Raw genomic sequence first — 26,433 nt, 5'->3', positions numbered from 1 at the left:
ATGTAATATATAAATGCTCATGTATCTTGCTAGTGTAAAAGTAGTTAATCAGTGAAATCCTTTTTCAGCTTTCACTCAGGCCCATTTCTAATGAAAGTCCCAAGGAGATCAAGAAACCTTTGGTAACTGGTAGCAAAGAACCTTCCATCACCCAAGGAAACACTGAAGACCAAGGAAGTGGTCCTTCAGAAACAAAGCCTGTGGTTTCCATTTCCCGCACTCAGCTCCTGTATGTGGTTGCAGACCTGGACAAGCTTCAGGAGCAGGTAAGCCTGTGTCCCAGAAGAATTCCAAGTGCTTGGTTTAATGTTTTCACAGGAGGTAGCATGTGTAAAAGGCAAACACCATTGGGCCTTACGGGGCTTAAATTGTGGGGCCCATGGGTACCCCAAGAGAGAACCTCTCACCTCCCTTTCTAGGTGTCCCTCCAGCTTCCGCTGACAGATCATGTCCATATAGGGTTTCTAAGGGTGTGCACTTCTTCTGCGTGGAGTGCATTCTGTATTGTATTCACCTCCACCCTGCTTCCTTTTCAGTAGTGATGGGACAAGCTGGAGCAGCCATGCTTCCCCCGCTTTTTTTTTTTTTCCATTAGCTCACCTTATTCTGCTCAGGCATGATCTTTAGTGGGCTGGATTTCAGTTACTTTACATTAATTTACCCCAGTATTTTCTGTTGATGTTTAATCTTCAGCTATACCTTGAAAGTGCTAAAATACTAAAACTTCTTCCTCTGTTTTCTCTGTATACATCCATATGTTTTTGCTTGTAACGTTAACTCTGTGGGGTGAATATAGTGGTGAAGTCCTCTGATACACAGTTCTGCTTTCCTCAACGTTAGATATTTTGTGGTGCTTGAATAAATACCGTTTTGAATTTTAAAATTTGTATGTTTTCAGTAAGAATATGGTCTTTACTGTGTCTATTTTCGTATTATGGAGAGCCATAGAGTAGAAAATGTTTTTGCTTATTTTCTGTGCCTGTTAGTAGCCATTAAACCATGTGATTTCTCATGTTGTTGAAATCTTTTTATAGTAAAAGCATTAAAACTGTTTCTTTCCTTTGATGAAAATTACTGAAATTCCTGATTTTAGATTCACCATTCATTAGCAAATTCTAGCGTTTGTAGATGCAAATAGAATCGCCTCTTCCTTTGATTTATAAAAAGTAACTGAATATATAAAGTGCATATTTATTTCAGCTTCCAGAACTCTTGGAAATAATCAAGCCAAAACTTGAAATGATTGGCTTTAAGAATTTTTCTTCTATCACAGGTAAAAATGAATCTTGACTAAGCAAATCTTTGAATAAGAAATGATTTAAAATAAAATTTCAGAGACTGTAGGGTATATTTAATTTAACATTTTCTTCTGTAGTTGTAAATCCTTGGTTGTTTCTCTATTCTATTCTGTATTATAACTTCCCTAAATAAGATGTTTTGTTTAATTCATTTGATCTGATTTATTATAGTACATACTGTAAATGCTGTGACAGTATTTCAAATGAAGTTCACATCTGGGCCTGAGCATGATGATTAAATCCAGTCTTTAATCTCAACAGCAGCCCTGGAGGACTCCCAGAGCTCTTTGTCAGCCTGTGTGCCCTCCTTGAGTAGCAAGATCATCCAGGATTTAAGTGACTCTTGCTTCAGTTTCCTAAAAAGCGCGCTGGAGGTTCCCAGGCTTTACCGAAGAACCAATAAGGTCAGCGCCATTCATGGGAGAGAATTCTGAGGTGGGGAAGTGTGTATTAGGAAAGCCAAAGAGGAAGGAAGGAAGCGGCGGATTCCCAGGGTAGCCTGAGACAGACTGAGCTCATCCCATTCTGAGAATAGTATTGATGAAGAGAGGGAGGTTCGGCAGGGGTGAACAGGGGCTCTGGGCAACAAACTGAAATAGTTAGACCTTTCCCATCCTATCCTAAAAGTATTTAAGGATGTACTCAGTTTCCTTTTGGTCTTGCGGAAAAGTATGTTTTTCAGAAAAAGCGTTTTAATAACATTTTAAAGTCCTATACATTTTTGTCTCCATATCTGGTATTCCACACTTTATATCTTGTTCCCTCTTTGTTGTTACTGGAAATATAGTTGGCCCCTGTGTCCCCAGGTTCTGCATCCACAGAGCCAACTGTGGATCGAAAATATTCAGGGAAAAGAAAAACTACAACAATAAAAAATAATACAGGCCAGATGTAGTGGCTCACACCAAAATCCCAGCACTTTGGGAAGCCGAGGCAGGAGGATTGCTTAAACCTAGGAGTGTGAGACCAGCCTGGGCAAAGTAGTGACATCCAGTCTCCACACATAAAAAAAGTTTTTATTAAAAAAAAAAATACAAATGTTAGTACTCTAAAGATGATTTAAACTATACTGAAGGGTGTGCATAGGTTTTATGCAAATATGATGCCATTTTATATTTGCTCCTTATTGTCTGATTTGAAGCTGCCTCTCAGAAGTGGGAGAGAGAGAGACCTATTTTATGTTGCCAAATATGTTGTTTTTCTTCAGTAATCTACCAACTCTCCCTTTCTAGTCAATAGGTTGCTACAGTAATATATTTCCTGAGAGTCTGTGTTAGGGTCAGACCCCGTGCTAGACACTTTACATAGTCTTACTATCCTCCTACGAAGTGGGTGCTAGTATTGTCATTTGCAGATGAAGAAACCAGAGCTAAGAAAAGTTACATTCCTGAGCCTGGATCCTTGCTTCTCATACGGTGGTCTGATGATCAGCAGCATTCACATCACCTGGCGGGTGGGAGCTCGCTAGAAAAGCACAGTCCCAGAACTCAACCCTTCCACCAACAGAATTAGAACCTGAGTTTTCTGCCCCCAACAGAATTAGAACCTGAGTTTTACGAGATTGCCAGGTGATTGATGTGGACGTGAAGCTATGGGAAGCAGCCCTAGTTTCGATGCCCTGAGCCGTGGGTGGCTGTGTCAGCCAGCACCTGAACCCAGCCTGGCTCCAGACGTCACCTTCTTGTGCTGGCTCTTCTTATTCCCTCATGTTCTCCAGGCAACTTTCTGTGGACCCCAGTGTTACCTTTGGGAGGGATGGAAGTTGTTCATGTCTCAAAACTAGAACATTAATAGTATCCTTTTGGACTTGAGGTCTGGGTAACTTACTCTGTTTCTTTTCTGTTTTTTTCCTGTGCATCTTTATCTCCTACCAACATCGTTCCAGGAGGTCCCAACCACAGCTTCCTCCTATGTGGACAGTGCTCTGAAGCCCTTATTCCAGCTTCAGAACGGACACAAGGATAAGCTCAAACAAGCAATAATTCAGCAGTGGCTAGAAGGCGCTCTCAGTGAAAGCACTCATAAGTAAGTAAATTAAAAGTAGACCTTGTGGGCCTTGCTTAGAAGAGTCTGCGGCAGAAACCCCCGAGGCCATCAAGCACTGCGTATGAATAAAGCAGTGAGACTGCCTAGCGCTTCTTCACTGGATTAGTCAGAGTGTGGTCCCGCAGTTTGCTACCTCCCTCCCCACACCCCCGTGGACAGCCCGTGGGCCGGCTTCCTCTGCCTGGGCCGCAGCCTCACTGGCCATGTGCACAGTGCCCCTGCATCTCCTGGCCCTGCCTACGTTCCCTGCAGGTGCCGTTCTCCAAGGTCCAGCCACATTCTTCTTGGAGGCCCTTTCTTTGCTCAGCCCTGTCAGTCCAGAGTGGCTCTAATCATAACAGATAATCAAAGAACTTAGGTTGGTAATCAAGGAAGAGAAAACATACATTTAAAAGTAATTACAGCTGACAAGGACTCGATTCCTAAAACCTCTAAAACACATGAATGTCTTTTTCTAATGAAATATTATTTTCCTAAATCAACAAGTATGCTATTCAATTTTGTTACTGATTTTGTTTAATTATTAAATATTGATTTTGCAGTAGTATTTTATTTACTTAAGATTTAAGTGGCCATTTATGGGTTAATTTAGAACATAACAATAATGTCTAATACAGTTTTTGTGGGCAAATGTATTTCAAATGCCAAGTAACCAGCTTGTAGACAAAGCTTTGAAATATAACTCATTTATAATTTCAAAATTATATTGAGAGTATTTTAAAGACAATGAACTTTATTGAAAATTCTGAAATACTTTTACACTCTAAAAGATGAACTGTTCCTAGAACTGATTGGAAATGAACTTGTTACTTGATCTGGGGCATGAGCTACAGATGTCCACCCTCGATTAAATTTTAAACAAAATCCATGCAAATACATACTTCTTAAATTCTGAGGGAATGCTGTGTTAGACACTTAAGACTATATATACACATATGTGTCTGTATATATGTGTGTGTATATATATAAAAAAATGATTTTAAGAAACTTAATGACTTACCATGGCTGAATTTTCGTTGGAAACGAATTTGTATCTTAAAAATCTCTTTTTTTGGTCCACAAAGCCAGTCACTGTATTTGGTGTTACACACAAATGCCTCTTTTCACCAGTAAACGTGTCTTCTGCTCAAGGTACTACGAAACCGTGTCAGATGTATTGAACTCTGTGAAGAAAATGGAAGAGAGCCTGAAAAGGCTGAAACAAGCCAGAAAAACCACTCCCACCAACCCCGTCGGTCCCAGTGGTGGCATGAGTGATGACGACAAAATCAGGCTGCAGTTGGCCCTGGATGTTGAGTACTTAGGAGAGCAGGTAACCCATCAGCTGCCGGCAGCTCCAGTGAGCCTGAAACCAAATTCTGAGAGCCGGGCAGTTACTTGGTGGCTCACGTGATCCCAGAGATGCTGTTGCAGTGGCTAGGGAATTGCTTCCCAAGTGTTAACGACTAGGAGTCGGGGCTCCCAAATTATTTTGCCTATAGGCAATATGAGAAGGAAAAGGTAGAAGAAAATGGAGAATTCTCGTTTTGAAGTCCAGTGGCATGCTCTCTGGTGCTGTTGCCATCTGCTGGTTTCCCCAGTGCCCATGCTCACAGAGCTCACTACAGTGGGACTTTTTGGTCGAGTGCCTGATACTTAATTGGTGCTAACCCCAGGCTTTTGAAATCCTTGCTGGTTTAGCTTAAAATAACTGGAAGCATTTATCCCTCTATGGTGCGTAGGAAATCCTCTGAGCAGACCTCCTCTGCTTCCCTGGTTGGCTTTTGTAGGTTTCCTATAAAACACAAATTTTAGAATCATGGCATGTGGCTGAATGGTAATGTGGATATTATCACTTAAGATATGGATAACATGTAATGAATGTCTGAGGTGAAAATGAAATTTCATCATAAAATGAAATGTTATGATACTGTGAGGACAGTTCATAAAACCTCTAGATGTTCAGAAACTGGCCTTCTAAACTGTTGAAGTGTCATCCCACACAGTAGTAGGTCCTCAAAGGAGGCCTTTCCAGAGGGAAAAAAATTGAAATTATAAAGTTTCCATAAGAGGACACTTGGTCTTGATTTGGAGAACTGAGACAATGTTAATAGAAAAAGCAAAAAAAATAAAAGCAGTCAAAACAAGACCCTTGATTTTCTAGCTTACTAAGGAATTTCTTTTACACGTCATGATCATCACTGAAAATTCAACTGTTTTCTGCTTTGAGATGAATTTAGAGATATATCCTGGTAAAAGTCAACTGCCATGTTGCTTTATTTGGCAAAAAAACCTAAAGACTTTTTACAAGCAAGAAAGTATATTATAGAAAGGTGAAGAGCCAATGAGCAAAAGAAAGGGAAGGAAGGAAGGAGAGTGGGATAGGGAACTAAAAGGAAAGAGAAGGGAAAGAAAAGGTGCCTCCGCAGTCCCGGTCCCCAGAACAAACCACAGAATGCTGACAGACACTTGGTGTGTATCTTTCCGGATCTTTCTCTGCGTGTGTGGTGCGTGTGTGTATGTGTATGGATGTATACGTGTATGTGTGTTGTTATTGTCATTTTTAAACAAAAGTGGGAACATAGTGTGCCATGTCTCAGTGACCAAAATAATCCACGGTAGTTGCTGTGCCAAGCAAAGTGTTTTCAACTCATCTGATTCTAAAAGGTTTTTGGCAATATGTTAAGAAACTAAGAGCACGGGCCAGTACTTTTTTGAAAATTCTCTACTTAAAAAATAGTTCACTTTTTTATTTCCGTAGCGTAGATTTTCTTTTCTAGTGTTTTTTAGGCCCACAAAAGGGGCTCTTATTCTGTCTGATTTATTGGACTAAGATAAATTAACCTACTGGCTTCTTAGAATGGTAAGTGTTTGACCCCAAAAACCTCACATTTTACAAGAAGTAAACCCTTTGCTCTAGAGGAAAAAATATCCTACGGATAGGGACACTGTCATCAGATTCAGGACCCACCCGGTTAATCCAGGATGATCGCATCTTGAGATCCCATGCTTAATTACATCTGTAATTATCTTCAGGGAACTGTCTTCTGGTTTAGTAGAGGATGAAGATTTTCTTTCTTCCCCCTCCCACATTCAGCTTGAATTGCAGTAACATAATTCATTCTCACGGCCTTTGCAGATACAAAAGCTGGGACTGCAAGCAAGTGACATAAAAAGCTTCCCAGCTCTCGCAGAGCTTGTTGCTGCTGCCAAGGACCAGGCAACAGCAGAGCAGCCTTAAGCATCTTGGAAGATCTCAAGGTTAGATTCTTAAGCAAGAGAAGAGTTGGACTTCCAGGCTGAAGGGGAGAAAGTGACTCTGTTCTCTTAGCAACCGTCCGTAGCGAAGAAGTGCTTCCAGCATCACTCCAGCGACACGCCCATGCGTCTTCTCTCAGCGTATTTGGGTCTTCCTTTGCCCAAAAAGAACACAAAAGCCTTTTTCCATTGTATGGAAGATAGTTTTTAAGACATTTGAAACTTTCTACTATAGTTTACAGAACAAATTATTTTATTTTTATTGTAAATCTTAGTGTGGAAGAGCTGATTTCCAAAATATGATTAAAGTAAATATATACCTATGAATGTCAGGAGTTGTCTCCCTGAGCCTGCGGTTGGAAGTGACGACTGTAGTGGAGTGATGTCCTGTATAGAAACGCCCTTCTCTGAAATAAAGAGAACTCCTGGGCTTTCTAAAGAGGCTGCCGGAGGCCGTCCTCCACTCCCACTGTGTGTGGGAGCAGTGCTTCTGATCCTGCTGTCACCGCAGCCTCTGGCAGGGGCCGGCACCAGTAGGAAAGACCTCCTTCCTAAATAAAAGACGTGTCTCCCGGGAGTGTGTGCTCCTTTTCTTTGGGAATTCCACACCAGGAAAGCACTCCTCATCACTCGTGCCTGTAATGACATGTGTTCCCTTCCAGACAGGTGCCCCTCTTAGCACCAGTGGGAAGGGTCCTGGCCAGCACCAGCCCTTTCTTTCAATGTGTGGGAGTTCCTTTCCTTGGAGGGGTAACACAGCTTCCTTAGGAGTCGGCAGGCCCCGCCCTTCCTGGCAAGCTGATGTGGATAGAAGGAAGGAAGACTGCCCTGAGAAGAGCTGGAAGCACCGGGGAGAGGCACTCCAAGACTGGTTTGTTGGTTCGAACTCATAGGCAGCATGGAGCACCGTGTAGCCCCTGCCTAGCTGTGGCTTCAGCCCTCCCAGCCTGATGAGGAGCTGGAAGCAGCTATGTTAAGTCCTTAGTCTTGCATTCCCATGCATCTCAGTCCCTTCTTTGTTCAAAGGTTCGCCGTAGGGAGAGGAAGTAAATGGTAGGGAATGAGAGCAGGTCCTGTAGTTAGCAGGCTTGAGTTTTTTAGCACAGACCGGGATGAGGAGGGCTAGAGAAGTCAGAGGAAATCCCAGTGATGAAAGCACCAAGAGCCAGGTGTGTGTGGAGCCCCAGGGGCTACCACGCGGCCCCCAGCCCACCACAAAGAGTGGCTTCCCCTTTCTGTTTGCAGGTAACAGACCTTGGACAGTGGCCCCCTGTGTAGAGAGCATCTGCTTTGGGCTTAGCGCTGGAGGCCCTGCCCCTGGAGGGGGTTGTGTCCAGTTCTAGAGTTCAGTGTTGGGAAATTTGGTCAGTGACAGAACCATGGGACAGAGACAAACAAGGGATTTCTTCTCAGGGCTTGACCTCCCTGGTGTGGGAGCCGCCTCACCTGGCAGGGCTGTGGTACGGTGCGGTACCATCAGCAGGGCGCCATCGGAAGGAAAGACGGGCTTGCAGTGGGGGAGCGAGAATGAACTGGAACCCGTGAGGATAAATGGAGCCCGCATCTGGCTCTTGCTGCCTCCTGGTCTCCCCAGTTCAGTGATGGGGTGACGTGCAGAGGAAGCTGCACATGCACTTGGTCCAGGATTCAGGGAAGCTGAAGGAAGAGACTCAACAGGAGCTGGAGGAGTTGCATGCCTGCCTCCTGCCCCCAGCCAGCAGGAGAGCGTGCAGCTCTGGGTCACCATGCGGGAGCTGCAGTGGAGCCCAGGCTGCAGCAGCCTGCTGCGTGTGAGCATGCAGCCACCCCACCCCACCACCTGCAGCTGTTTCCTGTGACCAAGGCCAACCTCAAACCATCCAGGAGGGGAGTCATGGGGAACACAGGTCCAGCCTAGCTAAGCCAATCCAGTGCAAAGCTACCTCAGTAACCACATGGAGGTAAGCTACTTCCTCCACCCCAGCCTTCATCGATAGACCCCAAATGTTTGTCCCCATCTTCCTGAGTGCTCTGCCCTTCCTATTTGTTTTAGAACATAGGAGAGGGTTATGACTTAACATCCCCACCAACTCCAGCATTACTATTCGCATTTTACAGATGAGGAAACGGAGCTTAGGTCATCAAGATAACTAATAAGTAGGGTTGAAATCCAAGCAAGATAATTCCAGAGCCTGGTTTACTAATTGTTAGGTAATTATCCATCCCTAAAATCAGCACTACAATAAAGAAGTTGACAGTCAAGAATTGGAATGTAAGTTGTTGATTTCTTTGACCCTGTCAAGCCCCACACTGGCCCTGGACTCAGCACACTGCCTTTCTCAATGACAGCCTTGATGCCATAACTCCTGCTTCTAGGAAACATGCCTGTAATCCCAGAACTTTGGGAGGTCGAGGTGGGTGGATCACCTGAGGTCAGACGTTCAAGACCAGCCTGGCCAACATGGTGAAACCCCGTCTCTACTAAAAATAAAAAATTAGCTGGGCATGGCAGCACGTACCTGTAGTCCCAGCTACTCAGGAGGCTAAGGCAGGAGAATCACTTGAACCCGGGAGGCAGAGGTTGCAGTGAGCCAAGATCGTGCCACTGCACCCAGCCTGGGCAACAGTGTGAGACTCCGTCTCAAAAAACAAAAAGAAAAAGAAACAAGAATCTTTGGGTAAAAAGCAAAAGGCTTCAGAGCCTTTGTCCGTGGCTCCCCCAGAACATCTCTCCTTTCTTTGATACGTGTTTTATTTGCTTTGCTTTGGAGAAATTACTATTGAATAAAGCTTAAAGATGGAATAATACTTATATACTATAAACCTGTAATTAGTTTCAATTTTTCTAACATATAGACTTAAAAGAGGGTGCCAGCCACAGGAGAAGTTTTTTCGTTCTACTATAACACTGCTGGGGAGGCCGTGAGTAGGTCATTCGGGGACCCAGGCTGACTGGAAGTCAACCATCTCCATCCTATGGCTCCCAAGTTCACCCTGGGGAAACCTCCTGCGTTCATTTCCAGGGCTGCTGTAACAAATTACCACAAGTGTGGTGGCTTAAAACAACAGAAGCGCATTCTCTCACAGTTTTGGAGGCAGAAGTCTAAGCTCATGGTGTCAGCCGTGCTCCCCCCGCAGGCTCTAGGGGAGATTCCTGGCCTCCTCCAGCGTCTTGTGGCTCGAGGTTCCTTGGTTACGGCAGCATCACCCCAGTCTCTGCCTCTGTCTTCACGTGGCCTCCTCCCCTTCTGACGGATAGGGACACTGTCATCATTATCAGGACCCACCCGGTTAATCCAGGATGATCGCATCTTGAGATCCCATGCTTAATTACATCTGTAAGGACCCTTTTCCAAATATGTTCACATTCACATGCTCTGGGGGTGGGAGGTGGACATATCTTTTTGGAGGCCACCGTTCAGCCCACTCCCCCTCCACTGCAGCCTACCAGAAAGAGAAAGGATTGTGACGGGGACGCCCAGGGTGTGGCTATGGCCCCAGTTTGGATGAGCACAAAATCCTTCCCCCTCACTCCAGTGTGTGGAGCTCAGGCATGTGGGGCCTGGAACTGTAGTTTTAGTTGCGTGTCCAGAAAGGAGAGAAAGAAAAAAAGGATTTGGAACTTCTGCAGACAAACTCCCCAATCTCTGATCTGGGATCAATAAAGGTAATCCTCACGGGTCCCTAGAACTGCTATATAGAGTTGCCCATATGGGAACCCCACAGTCACCAAACAGTGCTGCCCATGGCTTAATGATCCCAGCGATGGAATAAAAGCAGGGTCACTCAGGAACTGTAGTGCAGGAGGTAAGGGCTGATTTTCCTTTGCGGGGCCCTTTTGAAATAACCATGAAGCTCTCTGGTACTCGGGTCTAGATGTCACTCCAACAGCAGCAACAGCTCTGGTGGTACAGTAATTGGAGCCAGCATGGCTGCGTCATTGACGACGTGGACATCTCCATAGTATGTTGATGTCTCAGAACTCAAAAGCAATGATCAACGCAGATGCTAAACTGTTAGATTCTTAAACAAGATCTGTTAGGGGTCCACGTTTGAAGGCAGTGTTATTTTCTCTGTTCACGGCATCTGAATACATCTGGTGGATCTTTCCCTCCCTATCAGCAGCCAGACAATCCAGTCGGTTCCAGCAGTTTGTGAAAAGCAGGCCTTTGCCAGTTGGCAATCCTCTCTCCATGTAAGACCTCAGCCTCAGCGCCCTCAGGGAAACGCTGCTTGTCTTTTGAGATGTGCACACAGTCCTGGTGCTGCCTGTGAGTCTCAGTGTTTGCCCTGAAAATATCCTGCTACTTTTGATCAGCCACTAAGCTTCGTGTTGGATGGCTGTGAACATCTGTGAATTGTTCAGTGAAGGAAGGGTTACCTTCATTTGATTGCGAAAGTTTCTCCATTTTCCACTCAACCCTCAGCTGGTTTTCGTGTGGAGACTGAATTTCAGAACAATCAGCATTCTCATTTTTCCTTAGCTCTCACTAATCTTGAACTAAAATATATTATTGGCCGGGCGTGGTGGCTCATACCTGTAATCCCAGCACTTTGGAAGGCCAAGGTGGGCAGATTACCTCAGGTCAGGAGTTCCGAGACCAGCCTGGCCAATATGGCGAAACCCTGTCTCTACTAAAAATACAAAAATTAGCTGGGCATGGTGGCGGGCACTTGTATTCCCAGCTACTTGGGAGGCTGAGGCAGGAGGATCGCTTGAATCCGGTAGGTGGAGATTGCAGTGAGCAGAGATCTCACCATTGCACTCCAGCCTGGACAACAGAGCAAGATTCCATCTCAAAAAAAAAAGGGGGGGGGGGAATTATTAATCTTCAGAGTGGCATTCTGACTGTTTAAATCTCTTGTGTAATCCAGCTTGATGGCATGTTGGGACCTGATTGACCCTCCTATGCTAAACAACTGAAAATCGACACTGTGTGAAACAGCGCCACCCAGTGTTGGATGCCGGCAGTGCAGGGTCCCAGAGAGAAGGGGCAGGTGGGGGGGTCCTGCGATGGCCCAGGGTCTCGCATGGAGGGTCTCTGGATGCACAGGAGCATTCAGAGCCCAGCCGACTCCCTGAGAGGAGGCAGTGTGGAGTTTGGGAACACTGAAGAGGCTGGAACTGGGGGTGCAGAGTAATGGAGAGGAGCGAGGTCTCTGGAGCGTATTGACCAGCCTGCCTGTATAAAGAGGTTGTCAAGGCCAAGGAAGGAATCCCCAGAAAGGAGCAGGTAGAAAAAAGCCCCAGAGCAAAACGGGCCTGAGAAAAGTGTGTCCAGAGTGGAAAGACGTGGAGGGTGGGGGTATGGCCCCAGCAGTGGAGCCAAATTTACCTGATGTAAAGGGCTGCCCTGAAGCTACCTCACAAAACATAGACACAAGCCTCGAAGGATGACACTCTCTCCACCTAACTTCCTGTTTTTAATTTTAGCTGCAGGGTGTACATGTGCAGGTTTGTTACATGAATATATTGTGTGATGCTGAGATTTGGGCTTCAGTGGAACTCGTCACCCAAATAGTGAACATAGTAGTGAGTAGATAGTTTTCCAACCCTTGACCTTCTCTTTTCCTCCCCTTTTTAGAGTCTCCAGGATCTGCTGTTCCCATATTTATGGCCCAATGTGTACCTAGTGTTTAGCTCCCCCTTAAAAGTGAGAACACGTGGTGTTCGGTTTTCTGTTCCTGCATTAATTCATTTAGGGTAATGGCCTCTGGCTGTATCCATGTTGCTGCAAATGACATGATTTCATTCTTTTTTATAGCTGCATAGTATTCCATGGTGTATATGTACATTTTCTTTATCCAGTCCACCACTGATAGACACCTAGATTGATTCCATGTCTTTGCTATTGTGAGTAGTGCTGTGGTAAACATCAGTGCATGTGTCTTTTTGGTAGAATGGTTTATTCTCCTCAGGGTGTATATGCAGTAACGGGATTGCTGGGTCAATGGTAATGCTATTTCTTTGTTCTTTGAGAAATCTCCAAACTGCTTTCTACAGGGGCTGAACTAATTTACAATCCCAGCAACTGTGTGTGTGTGTTCCCTTTTCTCCTCAGCCTCACCAGCATCTTCTGTTCTTTCGATTTTTTAATAGTAGCCATTCTGACTGGTGTGAGATGGTATCTCATTGTGGTTTTGGTTTTCATCTCTCTGATCATTAGTGATGTTGAACATTTTTTCATATTTGTTGGCTGCTTGTGTGTCTTCTTTTGAGAGGTGTCTATTCATGTCCTTTGCCCACTTTTTAATGGGGTTGTTTTTGTTGATTTAAGTTCCTTGTGGATTCTAGATCTTAGACCTTTGTTGGATGCATAGTTACTAATATTTTCTCCCGTTCTTTAGTTCATCTGTTTCTTCTGTTGGTAGTTTCTTTTGCTGTGCAGAAGCTCTTTAGTTTACTTAGTACCGGTTGTCAATTTTTGTTTCTGTTGTGTTGGCTTTTGAGGACTTAGTCATAAACTCCTCACCTGGATCCAGCTAACTTAACAGAAGAATGAGACTACTCAAGTTCAGGGGTGTGGGCCCTGAGACCCCTACTCTCTTGAAGTGATACAGTCACTGACATGTTTATGGGTCCATCAGAGTCACTCAGAACATCTCTGATCATTGTGCAACTTTAAAAATTGTGTGGGGTAAACATGTCCACACAAAAACCCACACATGGGTGTCTATAGCAGCTTTATTCACAATTGCCCAAACTTGGAAACAACCGAGATGTCCTTCAGTAGGTGAATAAATAAACTGTGACACATCCAGACAGTGGCATATTATTTAGCAATAAAAAAGAAATGAACTATCATGAAAAGACATGGAGGAACCTTAAATGCATATTACTAAAGTGAAAGAAGCTAGTCTGGAACGGCCACATACTGAATGATTCCACTGTATGACATCCTGGGTGGGAAAGGCAAAGCTATGGAGAAGATGGGAACAGGATCGGTGGTTACCAGTGGTTAGGAGGGAAGGAGGGATGAATAGGAGGGACACAGAGGATTTTCAGGGCAGTGAAACTCCTGAAAATTGTCTAAACCCAGAGAATGTACAACACCAAGAGCCAACCCTAATGTAAACTATGGACGTTGAGTAATAATGATGTGTCAGTGTAGGTTTGTGGGTTGTAAGAAATGGACCACTCTGGGTGGGGGATGTCAATAGGTGGGGAGACTGGAAGGGAGTAGAGGGTATATGGGAAATTGCTGTGTCTTCCTCTCCGTTTTGGTGTGGGCTTAAAACTGCTCTAAAAAACTAAAGTCTGCTAGAAAAAAAAAAATCACATGGAATGGTATTCAAATTCACCATACACGATTCAAAACCTTCAGTCCATGTTTCAGTAGCTGGAATTTTTCAGATTTTAGGAAGGTAAAGTGGCCCATATAGTGTATATCCCATAACACCCGCAGGGGCTTCCGGAATAACACCTTATAATCACGCGTACATTTTTGCGCAGCAAATTGCGGAATATTCACACTATCAATCTTTTCTTCTGAGGATCTTAAACAGCCTGATGTCTGTCCCCATCAGGTTTTACTGCCAAGTGCGTAAAAAAAATCTTTCCATTTTTCAAACTAATTTCCTCAGAGACTGTTCAAAGCATCCCCTGACCATGGTCTCATGCGCAGCTGAAATCTCGGATTGACAGTGATTGTAGTTGCTGAGTAATTGCCTAGTCTAGGAGACAGGCACTTGCAACTCCAGGAACACTTAGAATTTAGTGAAAAAATGGTTCAGAGAAACTGACCTGTGGAATGAATTTTGTGTGTGTGTGTGTGTTAAGTAACCTGCAAAATGTTAGTATTTTGTATCTTTCTAATAGCTGAGAGATCTATCCTGACCCAGCTTCCCATTTACAAGTGCACAGAGAACAGCAGGAGAACAGTGCTGGTTGGCAACTTCATACTCCTAGCGACTTCCAGAAGCCGAAGCCGCCATTAAGTAGAAGAAATTTGGTTCGTCGACTGCCAGCTGCCTTTTAAAATAAAGTCACAAACTTAAATGCTCTATTTTTCCAGCACTTGGCTGCGCTGTCTCAGGTCATTACAAGCAACTTCCAAGCCTGGACCTCCCGTAAAATTGCAGATTCTGACTCTGTAGGTCCAGGAGGGGCGTGAGAAGCTGCCTTCTAACAAGCTCCCAGGGCAGCTGCTGCCACTGCAGGTCCAAGCGCCACACTTTGAATAGTGAGACCTTAAGGCACTTCTGCTCTCTGTACTTCCAGTTCTCCTGAGAAACTTGGCGTCCTGCAGCTGTTTCGGAGAGTCCATGTGTGCCAGTTCTACCCACTTTGAGGGCAGAACAAGCCAGGAAGCGCTGAGAGTGGGACTGGTGGGTAACTGAATAAAACTGGTGACGGGGAGTTACAACGAAGCAACTAAGGGCACTGCTGTCACCGACAGAATCCCCTCATCTTGACATCGAGCTAGGGAGATGTGTTCAAAATCAGGGGAAGACTCTCGGAAATGTGAGGGGAGAAGCCAAGATTTGTAATCCCCGTGGCAGATTTCACTTTCGTTCTGATCAATAGCTAACACATTGTACGGCTTGCTTATTTATTGCAATATGTATGGAAGGGAGGAAGATTGAGTGCCTTACACACATAGGTAGGACAGGATCACCATTGCTATCAGCTGATGGCCATGGGCCTGCTGGGTGCCTACCGCCTCCTTGGCTCTCCCCAAGATTCCAAACTGTGGGCCTAATCCCATCGAGGAGGAGCAGGCGGAGGCACTCAACAGATGGGGAAAAATTGCAAATATTTATTTGTGAAGATTTATTTCTCTACCTTCCACTCCCGGAGCACAATACCAGCAGCAGTCTGGCCCTGTGTCACCAGGATGGAAGAAGTCCTGTCCGCCTGGTTCCTTTCCCACGTGCCATGTGGGGTATGGGGCCTTCCCTGTCACCCTCTTCCCACCCCCTGTCCATCACACAGATGGCCACCACTGCTTACCAATGGAAGTGTCCAGAGAAAAGCATCACCTAAAACTTCAAAGGACTGCTAAGTACTGGCTCAGGCTTCCAATGGAAATTCCATCCAGGAAAGCACTTTGGTTTGCACAGTCTATCTGCTAAATTGTATACATCTGTTTGGTTGCTAAATGAAAGATAGAATTTTGGGAGGCTTATTGTTGCAAGACGTTTATTACTAACACAAAGGAGAAATAACCAGCTATGGTTTCCACATTCAAACAGAAATTCAGATGCTTGCATCTTTCACGTGTTGTTCAAAAAAATCACAAGCATCTGTGGAAAAAACTAAGCTACTGTAGACACTACACGGAGGTCATGTTCTTACATTCAAGACACTAAATACAAACCGAAGGCAATGCAAAAATGTATACTTTAATTTTAAAACCCAATTTTTGTTCTCAACTTGAAAAGGGAACACTTTTTTGTTTCACAAACAAGCTGGTCGGTTGGAATTCTTTTTGGAACGGTGGTCCCGTGCTAAACACTGGTTCTTGCCTCCCCACCCCCATTCTCTAAAATAAACCCAGCAACCTGGGAGGCGCATTTGTGCTGCCACAGGTTTCTTACTGCTCACTCCACGCAGCACCACTTAAACCAAGGAGAAACGACTGCTTTCCAGCTCGAAGTTGACTCATTAGAAGAAAAGGTGGGAGACTGGGGGTGACAAATCGCTGGTTTGTCCAGAGTTACTATCTGCTGCTGGCCTTCGCCTCAAAGGCCAGGGGCAGAGGCCTTGCCAGGCACTGTGTTCTGGGGCCCTGGCCTCATGCTGGGCTCAGCGGGTTGGCCACACGGCCCAGGAAGTGCAGGGCAGTGGCACTTTGATCATACACAGCAAACAGGAATGGGCGGTCCAGGGTCACCTCCAAGAACTCAGGCCTGTTCAGCTGTCGGGTAGACTCTGTGGGCTCTCTCTCATCCGCTTCGAGTTCAAAAAAAATGCTGTTCAGCACCTGCAAAGCGGCAGACATCAGGGTCATTCTGAGGGCGCACTGGGTGACCCAGGGTGCTGAGGGCTAGAGGGCCGGGGAGGGCTCAGGACCTCTGTGATGTGCACTGTCCTGGAGGGAGACATTGTCCAGTCTGCCAGGAGGATGCACAGTGTATGCCTGCTCCTCAGTGTAGGCAAGGGTGTGTCTGTGTAGATGACCCTTACTCGGCCACAGTGGCCAAACTCACGTACCGGCTCCTCCCTACCACGCCCCTCATGTCCTCCCATCTTCATGTTCCGCCCGGCTGTTCCGGGCAGAATTCCTGGCTCCCTTGGCCATGGCCCACCAGTGCCAGGGCTTAGCTAACTTAGCACAGAGAGCTCATCCCGCTGGCCCCCGTAGGAACTTCCACTTTCTCCCCAGCACCGAGCACAGGGCCCAGAGCATCCAGGCGCATCCTTGGTAGCCACAGATGTGCATGGTGCCGCATGGCAGGGGACATTCTGTCTGCGCTCAGCATTTCCCTAAAGAAGGGGCTGGACCCAGGGCACCAGGTCCAAGGGTGCTCACTCTCTTCATCCCGGTTTCAACTCCACTGCAGGATCCCTGGAGGACCCTGAGGCAAGGCAAGGCCGAGCAGGACCATGGAACACACTTCTAGCAGGAGGAGGCGGAGCAGGACATGGAACACACCCCCAGCAGGAGGAGGCGGAGCAGGACCATGGAACACACCCCCAGCAGGAGGAGGCGGAGCAGGACATGGAACACACCCCCAGCAGGAGGAGGCAGAGCAGACAAGACCATGGAACACACCCCCAGCAGGTGGAGGCGGAGCAGGACCATGGAACACACCCCCAGCAGGTGGAGGCGGAGCAGGACCATGGAACACACCCCCAGCAGGTGGAGGCGGAGCAGGACCATGGAACACACCCCCAGCAGGAGGAGGCGGAGCAGGACATGGAACACACCCCCAGCAGGTGGAGGCGGAGCAGGACCATGGAACACACCCCCAGCAGGAGGAGGCGGAGCAGGACCATGGAACACACCCCCAGCAGGAGGAGGCGGAGCAGGACCATGGAACACACCCCCAGCAGGAGGAGGCGGAGCAGGGGAGGGATTTGCTGCTGTGCACCTGGAAAGCCTCACAATGCTCTGGCCACTTCTCTCCCACCTTTGGCCCTACTCTCCTCTCCCTCTTGCCCTGCTGGCCCCACCCACAGCCTCCTCTGTGTCCCTTCCATCCATGCCCCCCACCCTGTGAACACTCGGAACCCAGGTCAGGCACAGACACAGGCTCGCGCATACCTTCCCCACCCTGAGGTCGTCATTGCTCAATTTTTGCAGGTTCAGCTCGGTGCCCAGAATGGCGGGCAGCTCAGCCTGGGCAAGCAGGTCCTGCAGGTCATAAGATCCTCGCAGCACCAGTCGGGGCATGGTCAGGTGGATGGCCCTGGGGAGATGAGGCACAGTTAGGAAGGCTCCAGGCCACACAGAGAGGGCTCTCCCAGAGGCCAGGTGGGCATATGCTCCTTGTACCCAACCCTGACGACAGGGATGTTTGTCCCCCTCCCACCCAACTAGGTCATCCTCCCCCTTGGGGAAAATTTCAGCAAAACCTACAATAAAAAACGTTCATGTCATTTGAAATACTATGACAGGGACATAGAACATTTACCGATGAGGACCTAGGAATGGTTGTCCTTTGGTGCATTCTGTTTTTAGATTGGCTGCACTGAAGGTGTGTTACTTGGGTAATTTTAAAATGCTATTCTCTAAATAATGCACTGTGTCTTACTACTGCAACAGCAGTGTTCTTGATGACAAGACACCCATGAAAAGGAGGGAGACAGGAGGGTACAGTGTCAACTCGTGCTGGACACATTGCTATGTCAACTCAATTGATCTTTGTAAGAGCCTCTTCCATCTTCTGGCATCCTTCAGAGCGCATGGACATTTCCAGTGATATATCAAGCACTTATAAGAGCTGACAGTACATCCATGTTTACAATGTACACTGCACTAGTCACAGCAGCTCAAAGGTGAAAGCAACCCACGTGTCCATTGATGGACGAGTGGATAGACAAAAGGTGGTAACCACATGCAAGGGCATATTATTCAGCCTTCAAAAGGAAGGAAATTCTGACACGTGCTACAACATGGGTAAACCTCGAGGACATCGTGGTGCTTGCCAGGAACCCAGGGGAAGGGAAAATGGAGAGTTAGTGTTTCAGCAGGGCAGAGCTTCGGTCTGGGAAGATGAGAAGGTAAATGGAGATGGATGGCGGTGATGGCTGCACAACAGTGTGAATGTGCCTAGTGCTACTGAACTGTGCACTCGAAAATGGTTATGATGGCAAATTTTGTTATGTATATTTTATCACCATAATTTTTAAAACATAAAAAGCATCCAGAGCTGATGTCAAGAAGCCATTGTGTCACTCAATGCCTGCCTCTGGGATCAGATTTCCAGGCCTTGATGATCTGGGGGGATGTGTAAGTTGAATCCAAGGCTCTATGGAAGGGAATTGCAGCAGGAAAGAGGTGCTAACGACACCTGTCCCCGCCCAGCCGCCAGCCGCCAGCAAGGACGTTCTGGAGTCAAGGCATGCTCCCTGAGAAGGCTCCACCCCCGCTCACATGGAGTCCAAACCCTCCTGGCAAGTCAGTTCCAAGAAGCTCTTGGATGCCACAGATGTGCTGTGTGTCAGGTGTGGGGCCAAAATATTCCTCTCTCAGAGGGCGGATTGCAATGTATTCTTTCCCTCCAAAACCACCAAGCAAATATAAGCATAGAAAAAGCATTCTTCCTTCCCTGCTTTACCTTGCCTGCACCTGAAAGACAGACACTAACTGGAGAGCTGGGTGCTGGGTGGATGGAGAGCTGGTGGATAGACACACAGGCCGCCTGCCCAGCCCCATGCCACTGCGGCCCTGCCCTGCTCTGCACCCAAGGCTCAGTTCATGTGTGTCTACTCCCCACCCCACCCCCAGTGGGGGCAGAAGGACAGCTCGGCTCCCACATTCCAGGGGAGACCAGGAGGCCCTTACCGGGGAGATAGTTTCTTCATCCAGTTGAGGGAGTTTTGCTGGAAAGTGAGACCCTCCACCTTGTCCAGGTCAGAGGCGTAGTGAGGCTGAATCAGCAGCAAGCAGGCGCTCTCAGTAAAGGGCACTTGAGTCACTGAGAAGTTGTCCTGGGCGTCGCTCCAGTGCTGGAAGGTGCCCACGCCAGACAGCATGGGGACAGACACTGAGGTGCTGTTGTCCACCCAGAACTCCTGGGGCTCAGCCAGCAGGAAGAAGTCCCTCATCTTCCCTGAAATCCAGACAGGAGACGGGGAGGGAAGAGTCAGCCGGGACAGGGGCAGGGACGAGGGCTGGCAGACACCGAAGGCCCAGATCCTGCCCCTCTCCCTGCCACAGCCTCCTTCCCTGGCCCGCCCCAGGCCACTCTGTATTCTCCTGGCCACAGGACCCCAAATGTAGCTCAAATCTTCCTGCAAAATGCAGCCATTTGAGTTCACTGAGGCAGCCCTAACTGCCACCTGCTGAAGACATGTAACATGCCAGGCACTGAACCGGAGGTTTGCGTCTGTCATCTTAAGGGACATATGCCACTGGTACCTGCCAGGTCAACTCAAACCTACATCTGTCCTGACACAGAGGCTGTGATTTGACACACTCACTTTTTAAAAATTTTAAGAGATACTATTTTTTAGAGTGACTACGTTCACAGCAAAATCGAGCAGAAAGTACAAAAAGTTCCCATATAACTCCTGTCCCCCCACACACAGCCTTCCCCGTGATCAACATCTCACACCAGAGTGGCCCATTTATTGCAGTTGATGAACCTGCATTGACACATCCTCAGCACCCAAAGTTGATGGTTTTCTTTGGGGCTCCGTCCTGGTGTTTTACATTCTGTGGGTTTGCATGCATGTAGAATGACGCGCAGCCACCACTGCAGTATCCCACTGCTCCTAGAGGCCCCTGCTCATGCTCACTTTTTAATCCATGTCCAGCCGCAGCAGTGGCAGAGCCTGCTGGCTGTCCTGTGGCCCCCACCCTCCCCCATCACAGTCACGGAATACAGAGCTGGCCACGCAGGCTCCGGGAACGAGGGCTCCATTCTTCAGCAGCCCTTGCTACTGAGGAGACTCACAAGACCTCGCTGTGACGAATGGATTTGCACACAGGGCCCTGGGGGCAGGGGTGAGCCCTCTGTTCTCCCCACCCCCTGCCCCGCTCACAGGGCCGTGGAGAAGACAGAGAACTCGGGAGAGCCCGGCGTGGGAGAAGGACACAAACTTGTGTGTGAAGCAGTTACCCGGGGTCTCTCCATGACGGCAGCTCGCCCTCTGCCTCGACCTTACACTAGTGCATCACAGGATGCCCTCGGCTGTCCTCCCACTCACCTTGAAAGGCCCATTTTGTGGTAGTTTTTAGGAGAAGAGGGTGAAATTGTATATGAGTTTGTCACAGAGCAGTCCTCTGGGCACGTGACGCTTGGGAGTCTGAGTAGAGATGGTTCAGAAACAGTGGGGTCTCCCTTTGTACTGAATTGGAGCTTCCAGCAGGGAAGTAGGGAAGCTGGGAGGACAGAACTGGCAGGTGGGAGCTGGGCATGGCTGTGCCTCCCCTGGGTCTGGGTCTTGTGAGAAGGCAGTGGCAGACCTGGCATATTCCTCGTCCTCAGTCCTCGGAGCACTCAGTCTCGGGAGGGCATGTGAGCGGGAAACTGCAGGATCCTCCTTGCACATTCCCTACCGGGACCTCGGTGCCGCCCACCCAGGCTAGCAAGGCTTTTAGTTTAGAGGGAGGAAAGGGACAATTCTTTTCCTCCAACAAACTAAACCAAAAAAAGGAAGCTGCTTCCCAAAAGATGTTGGAATTTGACATGAGAGTGGCTGCCCTCTTCCCTCTGTTCGTCTGACACACACATAGCTCACCATTCTCATCGGAAGGCTAGGTAAATCTCTCGAGCTCAAGTCAGCTGGCATTGTGGTAACTGCCGGGGCCAGCGTCCCATGCTCAGCAGCACAGCAGGTGCTGGGCAAAGGGTGCCCTGGAGCCCATCGGGCCCCAGATCCTCAGGTCCTCTCTAGTGGGACACATCTAGCTGCCTGCTGAGGTCATGTACATAGAACATCATTGCTAAAGGGGAATCTAGAGGTCCCAAGACAGTCCCCGATCTCCTCACTGGACAGGCCATGTGGGCAGGAAGGGGCTGTCTCCTTTCATGGAAACTGAGACCAGCAAAGGTTAGGAAGTGGGGCAGGGTCAGGGCAGCATGTGGTGGAGGCCAGGGAGGATGCCGGGTTTCCTTTGAGTCCTGATGTCATTGGTTTTTTTCTTCTTTCTCCTCTTCCTCATGGCCTGGCTCTGAGGTCTGGGTGGGGTGGATGGGCTGTCTTTCGAAGGGAGACCCATTTCAGATGCCACTGGCTTTCTTGCCTTTGCCTTCTGCAGGACCCTCCTTCTCAGTGAGCGCTCCTCCCAGCACTCCTCCTAGGTTCAGCAGGCTGAGCCCACGTGTCCCCGCTCTGCCCTGCACAGCGTGCTGCCACCCTCAGCCGGGCAACCCTCAGGCTGGCCTCTGCCCCTGTGACCAGTCAGTGCCAGGGCTGAGCGATCCCCCATCTATCACCTCCCCTGAACCCGCAGGGCTGAGCGATCCCCCATCCATCACCTCCCCTGAACCCGCGGGGAGAGACCTCAAGAATGTTGTCATGGTGAGAAAATCACCACGCGCCACTAAACCTCTTTCTCCACCGTCCTGTCTTTCACCGCCCGCCTGGCTCTCTGTCCCTCACGAGGTTACACATCTTGACGGAGCCTCATCAATGTCTCTCAGACACACCCCTCAGCCCCACCCCACCCATGGATTCGCCGAGCTGCTCCCTGAGCGCGTGTTCCCGTGACTGTGTGCCTGGACTCTTGCGTAACCTTCAAACAACCCTCCCTGCCTCCAGTCCACACACGGCAGGCTTCCGGGACGACCTCTGAACGAATGCGTCCCCATTCCCACACCTACCTGGCATGGCATTCAAAGTGTCTCCAGCTCTGCCCTCCCCAGGCCCATTTTCTGGTTCAACACTCACGCCAAGCCAAACACCCCATCCTCATTCCTTGCCCCAAACTCTGCAGGCTGGGCCCATCATGCTTGCTCCTGGCTTCACCAGCCCCGTTCCCCTCACTGCCAGGTGAGGCCTGCTCTCCACTCCCCAGTGACCTCTGTCCTCTGAGGGCTCCGAGCCCTCCCTGAGTACCTCGTACAGCACGTTTCCCTGCAGCTCCATATCCTAGGCGTTTGCCCATTGACCTTTAAAAGCCTGGAGTCAGGGCCTCTACAACCCTCCTCTGGCCTCCTCTGAGATGCCAGGCTTAAAGTCTTACAAGTAGCAAATCCTCAATGAGTATTTGTTAAAAGAATGCTTTAAGCAATCTTTGGCTGGGTGCAGTGGCTCATGCCTGTAATCCCAACACTTTGGAAGGCTGAGGTGGGAGGATCGCTTGCAGCCAGGAGTTCAAGGATACAGTGAACAATGATTGCACCACTGCACTTCAGCCTGGGGGACAGAGAGAGACCCTGTCTCAATTTAAAAAAAAAAAAAAAAAAAAAAACCAACGATCTTTGTAGTACGGGTTTTCAGTAATGCCCCTCCTAACATGAAAGGGATTTAAGCAAGCCAATTGCTTATTTCTGCATAGGCCAGGGACCCCAGCTCCTGACCATCTCCAGAGACAAGAACCCGTACCCTCTGAGCGTAGAACTGGGCTGTGGGGCCAGGAGATGTGGGCTGAAATCCCAGGACCCCCACTGGTGGCAGTGCCATCTTGAGCAAGGCACTTTGTTTCTCCGAGTCTCTATTTCTTTACCAGTAAACAAAGGCACAAATACCTCTGCATCACATCATAAGGGGATTAAATGATGTAAGAAAAAGGATGTAGTGTAGTCATGCATAGTAGGGCAGCAGGTCTGGGAGGTGGACATCCATCCAGGGACCCAGCAGAGCAGCCACTTCCCCACTCCTCGAGGGTGGCCACCAGGTATGTCCACAGGGCTGCCCCTGCCCATCTCCAAGGCCTGACCTGCTGAGCTCAGCTATGCATTGGAAACTAAGTCCTAGGGCAGAGCCAGCAGAGGGGTTTGCCTTACCTTGGAAATGGACGTAGGTGTTGAAAACCAGGGTGCTGTCCGCACTGGCTCCCGTCAGGGGGCTGCTAATCTTCCATCCTGTCACAGCCTGCATGAACCTGTCAATCTTCTCAGCAGCGACTTCCAGGTCTGTGAAGTCCAGAGAGCGTGGGAGGACCACAGGGGCATAGAGAGCCAGGCCCTGCACAAACGGCTGCTTCAGGTGCAGATCTGGGGCTGTGAATAGGCCCACCACTGTGGACAACAGCAGCTGGGACTGGCTGTCAGCCCTGCCCTGGGCCACCAGCAGGCCCTGTACAGCCTGCAGGGCAGAGAGGACCTTGTGCGCATCCAGCCGGGAGGTGCAGTTCTTGTCCTTCCAAGGGACGCCCAGGATTGCCTGTAGCCTGTCGGCTGTGTGGTCCAAGGCTCCCAGGTAGAGAGAGGCCAGGGTGCCAAAGACAGCCGTTGGGGAGAGGATGGTGGCCCCATGGACCACGCCCCATAGCTCACTGTGCATGCCATATATACGGAAGCCCAAGAAGTTGGCCAGCATCCCGACCATCGCGGCTCTCAACTTGTCCTCGGTGTCGAGTTTTGCGGCGACCAGCACTAGCTGGTCCTGCAGGGCCTTTTCATCCACAGGGGACGTCTTGGCCTGTATCGGAACAGGTGTGAAGGTGGGATCTTTGGGCTTCCCAGCATTGGCCTTTGCCAGCTGCTCACAGGTACTCTCATTGTGGATGACGAGGTGGAAGGGGTGTATGTACACCCGGTCACCTGTGGCCAGGCCAGCCCAGGCCAGGAGGCAGAGGATGGTGGCCCTCAGGCTCACGCTGGCAGGAGCCATCTCGGACTGGGGTGCTCGCTTCTGCATACCCTGAAATATCATTTTGCAAAGGGTGAAAGGTGATTACTATTAACTGATCGTTAAGTGCCATCTAACCAGATTTTTCATTGTCTCAATATTCTTTGTCACCATTTAGCCCAGAATAAGTCCATTCATGTCTACAAAAAAAGAAAAGAAATGGATTCTAAGCTCCATGGAAAATATCTACATGATCCAAGTGCAAAATGCACCAATATAGGCTGAATCATGTCCTAACTCCCCCAATGGCCACAATGCATATGTTGAAGTCCTCAACCCCAGGACCTCAGAATGTGACCATTATTTGGAGACAGAATCTTTAAAGAGATGATTAAGTTAAAATGAGGCCATGAGAGTGAGCCCTGATCTAATATGACCTGTGTCCTTATGAGAAGGGGAGATGAGGACATGGACACACACAGAGGGAAGACCATGTGAGGACAGAGAGAGAAGACAGCCATCTACAAGGCAAGGATAGAGGCCCCAGAGGAAACCAACTCTGCCGATGGCTTGCTCCCGGGCTTCTAGCTTCCAGAACTGTGAGATAATACATTTCTGTTGTTGAAGGCTCCCAGTCTGTGGTACTTATGGCAGCCCAAGCACACTAAGACATGCTCCTGCCTGCGGCTGTAAGTTCTCTCCTAGAAAAACACATACGTGCCAATCAGTAGGTCTTTGCGGAGGCCTCCTAGACCCCTGAGATGCTCATTCAAGGGCCCTAGGGTGAGGGTTGGGAATGGTTTTCTCATCTCCTTGTGGTCCTAATATGCAGCCAGGATTGAGCACCACAGGCTCAACCCAAAGCCCAAGTATTTTCCACGTGTCTCAACCCCAAAACCAGCTCTCAACCATCCCTCCATAGTGCTATCCCCTGCAGAGCCCCAAAGGCATGCACACCTAGCATGGTTTGCCCACTGATACTTGGATTCCTTAGATTAAAAAAATAAAAATTAAAAAAAAAAATTTCTCAGGTGGCTCTGATATGTAAGCAGGGTTTAGAACCCCTGCCTTAGACACGGGTCCGGCACCATGTTCTCTCAAAGGCCTTGCCACTGGGCTTCAGCCTCAGCTGCTGCAAAGAAGACTACCCCGAGACCCCAGAAGACAAGGTTCTTGGGCTGGCCCTGCTAATTCATTTCATCTGACTCTTCCTGATTGACGGGATGAACGTTGATTCTATTGATTCATTCAATTCTAACAGTTTGTACCACATCTCACTCATTTCTTGTGGAGGGGGTGTACTGCAATATCGTCACTGCTTAGCCTTTTCTGTCCCCCCAGGGCTACGCCAGGCTTCCTTGGAGCTGTAGCAGGTCATCACTGACTCGAGGCCACCTTGATGCCTAGATTTTTCTGCTTCACCTAAGCACACCCAGTCATTCTTCTTACATTAGCAGCTGGCTTCCCCCCAGACCGGTAACCAGCACCTGCCCTCAACACGGTGCAACTGCTGAAGTACCTGGTGTGTTTCGTTCTGCTTCAGTCATTCAAATGCCAAAGAGACTTTGACTTCTGACCTCAGCTACCGCCTCACCCCACTCCCCATGCGTTGACTCCATCCGCTGTTCTCAGGAAGAGCCACACGACATGGAAAAACAGAACAGAAAACTCTCCCTGCTGCTTGCAGGCCTGTCTGTGCAGAGAAGCCTGAGCCACCGGTTCTCACCTAATCTAGACAGTCACATCACATCAGGTCGTCAGGGGAAACCTGTGGGAACCGACTGCTGGGAAGTCCTGCCTGACAGGCGCCACCTGTTCGGGGTTTGGATGGCGCTGGTCGGTGCAGCCCACTCACTGTGCTGCTCCTGCGCAGGTACCATCTCCAGAGACGCAATTCCTTGGGCCATTTTTAAGGCACAGACTGTCGTTTGTTCTCAGTTGTGATCTGCAGCTGCTCCCTAGGCTGTTTCCAGGTCTGCACGCAGCCGCGTCCTGGGAGTAATGGTGCTCTGGGGTGGCGGG

The 26,433-nt window shown here is 48.6% G+C and overlaps 2 protein-coding genes across 9 annotated transcripts in view; one reads left to right on the top strand and one right to left on the bottom strand.

Moving 5' to 3' along the window:
* Window positions 1–7,158, top strand: part of LOC105499154 (component of oligomeric golgi complex 2) — a 98,594-nt gene extending 91,436 nt beyond the window's left edge. For all 7 annotated transcript variants that reach the window (XM_011771634.2, XM_071074489.1, XM_071074496.1 and 4 more), the window contains 6 exons: window positions 69–266; window positions 1,201–1,273; window positions 1,560–1,702; window positions 3,184–3,323; window positions 4,476–4,656; window positions 6,463–7,158. In XM_011771634.2, coding sequence (XP_011769936.1) covers window positions 69–266; window positions 1,201–1,273; window positions 1,560–1,702; window positions 3,184–3,323; window positions 4,476–4,656; window positions 6,463–6,564 — 837 coding nt within the window. In that variant the 3' untranslated portion in view covers window positions 6,565–7,158. The remainder of the gene's footprint in view (window positions 1–68; window positions 267–1,200; window positions 1,274–1,559; window positions 1,703–3,183; window positions 3,324–4,475; window positions 4,657–6,462) is intronic.
* An 8,726-nt stretch (window positions 7,159–15,884) lies between these two features.
* Window positions 15,885–26,433, bottom strand: part of LOC105499156 (angiotensinogen) — a 61,219-nt gene continuing 50,670 nt past the window's right edge. For both annotated transcript variants that reach the window (XM_071074514.1, XM_011771636.2), the window contains exons 2-5: window positions 23,625–24,483; window positions 19,514–19,781; window positions 17,771–17,915; window positions 15,885–16,486 (exon numbers count right to left, since the gene is read on the bottom strand). In XM_071074514.1, coding sequence (XP_070930615.1) covers window positions 16,298–16,486; window positions 17,771–17,915; window positions 19,514–19,781; window positions 23,625–24,480 — 1,458 coding nt within the window. In that variant the 5' untranslated portion in view covers window positions 24,481–24,483 and the 3' untranslated portion in view covers window positions 15,885–16,297. The remainder of the gene's footprint in view (window positions 16,487–17,770; window positions 17,916–19,513; window positions 19,782–23,624; window positions 24,484–26,433) is intronic.

Source organism: Macaca nemestrina, chromosome 1 (assembly GCF_043159975.1).
Source record: "Macaca nemestrina isolate mMacNem1 chromosome 1, mMacNem.hap1, whole genome shotgun sequence".
Classification (NCBI taxonomy): Eukaryota; Metazoa; Chordata; class Mammalia; order Primates; family Cercopithecidae; genus Macaca; species Macaca nemestrina.
This window is presented reverse-complemented; position numbering and strand designations above follow the sequence as displayed.